At 49.8% G+C, this 7,489-nt stretch overlaps 2 protein-coding genes across 4 annotated transcripts in view; one reads left to right on the top strand and one right to left on the bottom strand.

The window, feature by feature from the left end:
• Positions 1-4,699, top strand: part of TM4SF5 (transmembrane 4 L six family member 5) — a 9,735-nt gene extending 5,036 nt beyond the window's left edge. The window contains exons 2-5 of the mRNA XM_006102771.2: positions 3,543-3,623; positions 4,004-4,143; positions 4,348-4,528; positions 4,606-4,699. Of these exons, the coding sequence (XP_006102833.1) occupies positions 3,543-3,623; positions 4,004-4,143; positions 4,348-4,528; positions 4,606-4,620 (417 nt within the window). The 3' untranslated portion in view covers positions 4,621-4,699. The remainder of the gene's footprint in view (positions 1-3,542; positions 3,624-4,003; positions 4,144-4,347; positions 4,529-4,605) is intronic.
• A 1,646-nt stretch (positions 4,700-6,345) lies between these two features.
• Positions 6,346-7,489, bottom strand: part of VMO1 (vitelline membrane outer layer 1 homolog) — a 4,709-nt gene continuing 3,565 nt past the window's right edge. For all 3 annotated transcript variants that reach the window (XM_006102770.3, XM_023744073.1, XM_014468101.2), the window contains 2 exons: positions 6,988-7,085; positions 6,346-6,713 (listed from right to left, as the gene is read on the bottom strand). In XM_006102770.3, the coding sequence (XP_006102832.1) occupies positions 6,416-6,713; positions 6,988-7,085 (396 nt within the window). In that variant the 3' untranslated portion in view covers positions 6,346-6,415. The remainder of the gene's footprint in view (positions 6,714-6,987; positions 7,086-7,489) is intronic.

Genomic DNA, 7,489 nt, shown 5'->3' with positions numbered 1-7,489 from the left:
TTTTTGAATTTGTTGTGGGAGGTAGCAATTTCCTGTGTTTATCTATGCCACCATCTTGGTATGCCACCATCTTGGTTTCCTCTGTAGTTTATTATTTCTTACGCAGTCCATTGTGTGAATATACCACAATTTATTTAAGCATTCGACTGTTGATGGACATTTGGATAGTTTCCAACTTGGGTTTATTACAAATAATGCTACCATAAAGATACCTGAAAATGTCTTTAGGTGAATAAATGTTTGCATTTCTGTTGGCTGTATACCTAGGAGTAAAACTGCTGGTTCTTAAGTGTGCAAATATTCAGTGCAACTAGATATTATCAAAGTTTTCTGAAGCTCTTATACTAAGTCCATGTCCATTAGCAAAGTATTAGAGTTCTAGTTGCTCCATACCTTATTGGGCTTAAGAAGATCCCTGTGGCCCTGGCTGGTGTGGCTCAATTGGTTGGGTGTTGTCCAGTGCACCAGGAGGTTGACGGTTCAATTTCCCCATCAAGGGCATATGCCTGGGTTTTGGGCTCGATCTCCACTAGGGGGCATGCAGGAGGCAGCCAATCGATGTTGCATTTTCAAATCCATGTTTCTCTCTCTCCCTTTCCTTTCTGCACAATCCACTCTCTCTCTCTCTAAAATATTTTTTTTTAATCAGTAAACTATTCTTTTTTATTTTTAAATAAACTTATTCTTTTAAAAAAAATCCCTCATGCAGCTATGTGGAGAATGGAGAGTGGGAAGTCAATAGTGGATGCAGATGGAGGGATGAAGGGATGAAGGTCACTGCAGTTGCCCAGGAGAGATGATAGTGGCTTGAACTAGGCCAGTGGCCATGGAGATGGAGAAAAGTGAGCAGATTAGAGCTATACACTCAATGTTTCCTCCTGCGTTTACAATTACTCATCTCTTTTCATTAAGATGAGTAGATAGAGAGTGAGACAGGGAAACTCAGATAACAAAAGAAACACTTTGACTGAAAAAGTAAGAATATCAAATAGATAGGTCATTCCAAATTGGTAAACCCAAAAGGCAATTCTAGGTGTCTGGATCCAGGAGCTTCCCAGTAAGTGACCTAACCAGAGAGGCTAAGCCAGAGGGTCAAAACTGACCCTAGAGCCCTGGCCAGTGTTTCTCAGTGGTTAGAGCTTCGGCCCATGCACCAAAGGGTGGAGGGCTCAATTCCCAGACAAGGGCACGTACCTGGGTTGCAGGTTTGATCCCTGGCTCTGGTCAGGGTGTATGTGGGAAGCAACCAGTTGATGTGTCTCTCTCACATTGATGTCTCTCTCTCCCTCTCCTCTCCCTTCTACTCTCTCTAAATATCAGATGAGGAGCAACAACAACAACAAAAAACTGGCCCTTGACCTACCATAAAACATAAGAGAGGGGAGAGTGTCTGGTGAAAAGTTTATTCAACCCTGCAGGTGTTTCTGTGAGGTTGCAGTGGGTCACGTAACAGAACTAAAACTCTCAGCCCCTCCCCTGGAGAAGAACAAAATGCTGCTTTGTGTGATGTGGGCCAGACAAGGTTTACAGGGAGGCAAAGATCAAGACAGCTGTGGGATTCCAGAGATGAGAGACAGGCAAAGAACCTGGCATGGTGCAACAAAGATAAGGCTGGGGCCAAATTGAGGAGCCTGGAATGCCTTCCCAGAGTTGAGTTTTGATGAGCTACTCAGTGAGGAGACTCTAAAGCAGTGGCTCTCAACCTTCCTAATGCCGCGACCCTTTAATACAGTTCCTCATGTTGTGGTGACCCCCAACCATAAAATTATTTTTGTTGTTACTTCATAACTGTAATTTTGCTACTGTTATGAATCGTCATGTAAATATCTGATATGCAGGATGTATTTAGGTGACCCCTGTGAAAGGGTCGTTCGACCCCCAAAGGGGTCGCGACCCACAGGTTAAGAACCGCTGCTCTAAAGGATGTGAGCATACAAGACTAATAAAACTTAAAAATAAATAAAAAATAAACTTAAGCTTAATGGTAGCATGTAGGATGGAGCAAGAGATACGGAATCTAGTAGGCAGGCTGCAAACATCATCTTCATGGGAGATGATTAGGGATTTACTTTGAAGAAAAAGGAAGAACTGACAGATTCAAAAGACGTTGGAAAAGTCAAGAGGATTTGAAGTCTGGCTGGGTGTAAAGGATTCAAGTTTTTTCATCTCTCTCCCAATTTTTTGGGGGGAGGCAACCAAAATTTTTGGTGGCCTTAAAAAAAAAATTCAAGTTTTCCAACCTGGGTAATCTGGAGGATACCTCCAGTGATGAAGACAAGAAAGTCAATGGGAGCCCAGCCAGCATAGCTCAGTGGTTGAGCATTGACCTATGAACCAGGAGGTCATGGTTTCGATTCCCGGTCAGGGCACATGCCCAGATTGCAGGCTCCATCCCCAGTGTGAAGTGTGCAGGAGGCAGCCGATCAACGATTCTCTCTCATCATGGATGTTTCTATCTCTCTTTCCTCCCTTCCTCTCTGAAATCGATAAAATTATATTTAAAAAAAAAAGTTGATGGAAGATGAATTTGGAGAATAAATTGTGAGGTCAGTATGAGGCTGGCTGAATTTGAGCTAAAACCAAGTCATTCAAGTGAACATATATCCTTAAGGCAGTTAGATTTGAATCTGGAGGCATGATTTAGGAGGTGACTATTGGCAGAGGAGAAGCTGATACCCTGGAGGGAATGGGCTCCATGAGGAAGGTCACAGGGAGAAAGAAAGACAAAGAGGACGAGGGCTGTATCTTGGGGATTCTTATACTTCCCATCAGAGCCTCCACTAACATTCTCCTCCACCCTCCACCATCATGATCCCAGACACTCCAGCACCACCATTCCTTCCTGCTGTGGAGGGAATGTATAGTTATTGAGCATTTACTCTGAGCTAGTCTTGACATCCAGTCAACTTGTTATCTCATTAAAAAAATCATGAGATCAGCCCTGTGAGGTAGGTATTGCAGACCCATTTTACAGAGGACAAAACAGAGACCCTGAGAGATGAACCAATTCCTGGAGTGTGCAGTGCATTGGGGTTAGCATTAAACCCAGGCCTCCTAACTGCCATTCAATTGGGCACCGAACATGTCTCAAGATTTATTGAGAATATATTATTAGGCCCTACCCTCCTGGAGGCTACAATCTGGACAGAAATAAGTAGACACATAAATTATGATAAATTAAGATGGAACCTGAGAGTGCTCCCGGAGAAGTACAGATAAGGTCTTCCTACAGTCCAAAGGGCTGAGGACATCACAGGCAGGTTCCAGGAGGAGGTAAGCACTGATGACAACGGCCGAGGGCCGGATCCGGCCAGTTTGAAATGAATAAAACTAAAAAAAAAAAAAAGACCGTACCCTTTTATGTAATGATGTTTACTTTGAATTTATATTAGTTCACACAAACACTCCATCCTTGCTTTTGTTCCGGCCCTCCGGTCCAGTTTAAGAACCCATTGTGGCCCTCGAGTCAAAAAGTTTGCCCACCCCTGAAAGGCCTGGAGGATCTGGAGGGACTGGCTGTCACACGCACTTTTGTTCCATAGGTACTGTGTCCGGGAATTGCAGCCGTCCGGGCAGGGGGCAAGGGCTGTTGCGGTGCAGGCTGCTGTGGGAATCGCTGCAGGGTAAGATCCAAATTCAGAGGGGATCCAGGATCGGTCTTTGAACAGGTCTAGGAAGAGCCAACCTAAAGCCACGCCCCCTCTTCCTAGCTACACCAGCTCTCTGCAGTCTCGGGGATCCACCTCTCCCCCGCCCTACCCCTACCCCTACCCCTACCCCTACCCCAACCCCATTACCCCGTTCCTCCCCCCTTCCCCCTCCCCCCCAATCTTAGGCCTCGATGGGCCTGATTAGAGGGGACTACAACCCCCATGAACCTCTGCAGCCGCTGGCTCTTAGGGTTAACCTAACTCCTAGCAATGGGGTTTGAAGGGAAATGTATAGGGGGAGGGGGTAGGAGCTAGGCGGGGCCGACTCACCTCTCCTTCCACTCCACATCCAGATGCTGCGCTCGGTCTTCTGCTCGGCGTTAGGGATGATTGGAGCCATCTATTGCCTCTCAGTATCCGGGACCGGGCTCCGAGATGGACCCAAGTGTCTTTTGAAGGACGGTTCTTGGGACACCCCTTTCAAAAAGACCGAGTAAGGCTTAGCCGGTTTTCGCGCCCTCACTACCCCATTCTGTGCCTCTCCCCACGTGGGCCGGACCTGCCTTCGAGAGCGCTTCCCCCACGTGGGCCTCAGGCGCCCTCCGCAAGTCCCCCTTGGCGCGCGCTCAGGACAGGGAACCCGGAGGGGGGCCTCCGCGGCGACCTCCGTCTCTCATGTGACCTTGTCGATCCACAGAGAATCTTACTTGTTCAACCGCACCCTGTGGGATCTGTGCCAGGAGCCGCCTAATGTGGTCACCTGGCACGTGACGCTCTTCTCGCTGCTCCTGGCCGCCTCGTGCCTGGAGCTCGTGCTGTGCGGGGTGCAGGTGGTGAACGCGGCCGTGGGTGTCCTCTGCGGCGACTGCAGGAAGAAGGTGGGACCGCGCGCCCAGGAGCTTTGGAGGGAACCTGCTGGCTCCCCGGCTGCGTTCTCACGGTCTCTTTTCCGCAGGGCACCCCTGAATGAGGCTCCACTGACCATCCTGCCCGCCGCTGGACGCCCACCCGACCCACCCCCGCCCTGAAATAAACCGTTTTGAGCTCTCCTGCGCATCTCAGATCGTGCCCTATGTGAGAAGTGTCCACGGCGGGGCTTGTGGCTCCCCTGTGTGGGGCCCCTGCACCCCGCTGATTTTCTTAGCAAATAGTTATTTTTTAAGCCTGAGTTTAAATTTTTTATTTATCATTTTTCATTGATTTGAGAGAGAGGGAGGGGAAGAGAAAGAGAAACATGGATGCCAGAGAGAAACATCAGTTGGTTGCCTCATCCACGCACCCCAGCCAGGATCCATCTGCAATCTGGGCATGTGCCCCAACCGGGAAGGAACCATCTCCTAGTGCACCCACCAGGCTCCCACCAGCTGAGCCAGGAGGGCCAGGGCAGCAAATAGTTATTGAGCTATTAGTGTGCACCGGAAATACCGAAGTTAACAAGGCAGACAAGTTCTGTGCTCTCAGTTTAACATTCCAGGATGTGAGGGTGATCTGGCTGCGACATTTGTCACCCCATTGATCGCCAGGGTTGATTCGGCTGATCTGGCTGGCTAGGCGGGTGTCCCCCTCCTCCCTCACCGATCCATGTGCGTCCCCCCAGAGGAGAGGACCGATCTTCAGTAAGGGTATACGAGTAGCTGCGCTCCCCTGCTAGAACCTCCAAACAAGCTCTCAATTTAACATTCCAGGGTGGAAAATTGGCAGTTTTTAAAAGATCAGCTGATGCTAAGCACTTTTACAAAACTCGTTGAGACCTGGCCAGTGTGGCTCAGTTGGTTGGAACGTAGTCCTGTACACCCAAAGGTTGCCTGCTCTTTGGATTCTGGGTCAGGGCACATACCTAGGTTACAGGCTCAATCCTGGTGGGGACTCATACTAGAGGCAGGTAACCAACTCTCTCTCTCTCTCTCTCTCTCTCTCTCTCTCTCTCTCTCTCTCTTTCTCTCCCCCCTACCATTTCAAAGAGACCGAGTAAGGCTTAGCCGGTTTTCTCGCCTTCACTACCCCATTCTGTGCCTCTCCCCACGTGGGTCAGACCTGCCTTCAAGAGTGCTACCTCCACACGGGCCTAATGAGCCCTTTGCAAGTCCCCCTGGGCACATGCTCAGGACGGGGAACCCTTTCTCTAAAATCAGTAAAACATATCCTCAGGTGAAGATTAAAAAATAACAACACATTGATAATGGGATAGATATAAACTCTGAGGAAGTGAAATTAGAGCTGAAGTCTGCTTGTGGGCTAACCACCTGGATGCCGAGGGATTCCAGGCAGAGAGAACATCGAGGGCAAAGATCCAAAATGGGAATCAGTATACAGAAAAGCCACCCTTGGAGTTGGTAGGGGGGGGGCGGGGGACAACTATGGAAAAGACACGTTAACCAATAAGCTCTAGAAAATGAAGCCTGAAGGTGTGGTAACATGTCGCCTCCTAATTTGGTAGAAGTTTCTGAATCCTAGGTCACTGGTGGCTCAGAAAATAAATAACCTGGGCATTTAATGGGCATGATGTGTATGCAGACGCCCTCAGAAAGCCAGGGACTTCCTTCACTTGTATGCAAAATGGAAGTGACTATGGGTCCGTAACTTTGGGCAGCCTGCCATGGACTCCCGAGCCAAACCTGTATTTCAGGCTGGCCCAGTGCTAGGCTAGGAGACAGGGAGATGCAGTTTGCTATGCCTAAAACAGATGACACCAAAGCCATGACGGGGAAGCTTTAATACGGGAGGTGGGACAGCCGGAGGTGGGGCCGGGAGCGGACGCAAAGGGATCAGCTGCTGCAGCAGAAAAAACGCACGTCGTTCACCGCGGTGTCGTCGGGGAGGCCTCTGGGCCGCTGGATCTTGGTCTGCAAACCACATATGCCTTTAGGACACGGCTCACTCCAGCTTCCAAAGTCTCCCCAGGCCAGGCCAGGCCCCTCCAGCTCCTTGCCGTCGGAGCAGCGGAAGCGCACGTTGTTGGCGCCCGTGTTGTCCCCAAGGGTCGTGGGTGCCTCCACTCGGAGTGAGAAAGCCACGAGGAAGCTGCCATGGGGACACCACAGCGGCTCGCTCCATGCGCCCCACCTGCGAGGGAAGGGAAGACTCACTGGCTGTGGGGCGCCGCCCACTCACCTCCAGCCCGACCCAGCCTGGGGACTTCCCAAGCCAGGGGCTCCTTGGCCTCGGGGGTCGGGTCTAATCACCTGACATCCACCACGGTGCGCAGGGGAGGTCTACAACCTACTCCCCATGTCTAAGGTGTGGCAGCGTTGGAGTTACCTGCCGGCTGGGAGGGGGTGGGTGTAACAGGATAAGGCGCATACCCCACCCTAGGGGATCATTGGCCTCTGCCCCTCACCTTCCAGACTCGGACTCCACTTTGTGCCCACGGGAGCAGTGCAGCCGAATCCCGTTCATTGCCGTGTCGTCTCCAGGAATGCCTTGCGGGGGCTCCACCTGGCACAGAGAGGAGGGGTAAAGATGAATCAGACTACTAGTCACTATTTTATTTTTTTTACAAATAAGCGTTGAATGCATTCTTTTTAATTTTTATTACTAGAATTGGTTGGTATCTTTTATTTAAAAAAACATATTTTTATTGATTTCAGAGAGGGAGGGGGAGAGAGAGAGACAAACAATGATGAAAGAGAGCCTTAGCCATTTTGGCTCAGTGGATAGAGCATCAGCCTGGGGACTGAAGGATCCCAGGTTCGATTCTGGTCAAGGGCACATGCCTGGGTTGTGGGCTGGATCCCCAGTGGGGGGTATGCAGGAGGCAGCAGATCAATGATTCTCTCTCATCATTGATGTTTCTATCTCTCTCTACCTCTTCTTTTCCTCTCTGAAATCAATAAAAATAT

This window comes from Myotis lucifugus, unplaced genomic scaffold, assembly GCF_000147115.1.
Source record: "Myotis lucifugus unplaced genomic scaffold, Myoluc2.0 scaffold_426, whole genome shotgun sequence".
Lineage (NCBI taxonomy): Eukaryota > Metazoa > Chordata > Mammalia > Chiroptera > Vespertilionidae > Myotis > Myotis lucifugus.
This window is presented reverse-complemented; position numbering and strand designations above follow the sequence as displayed.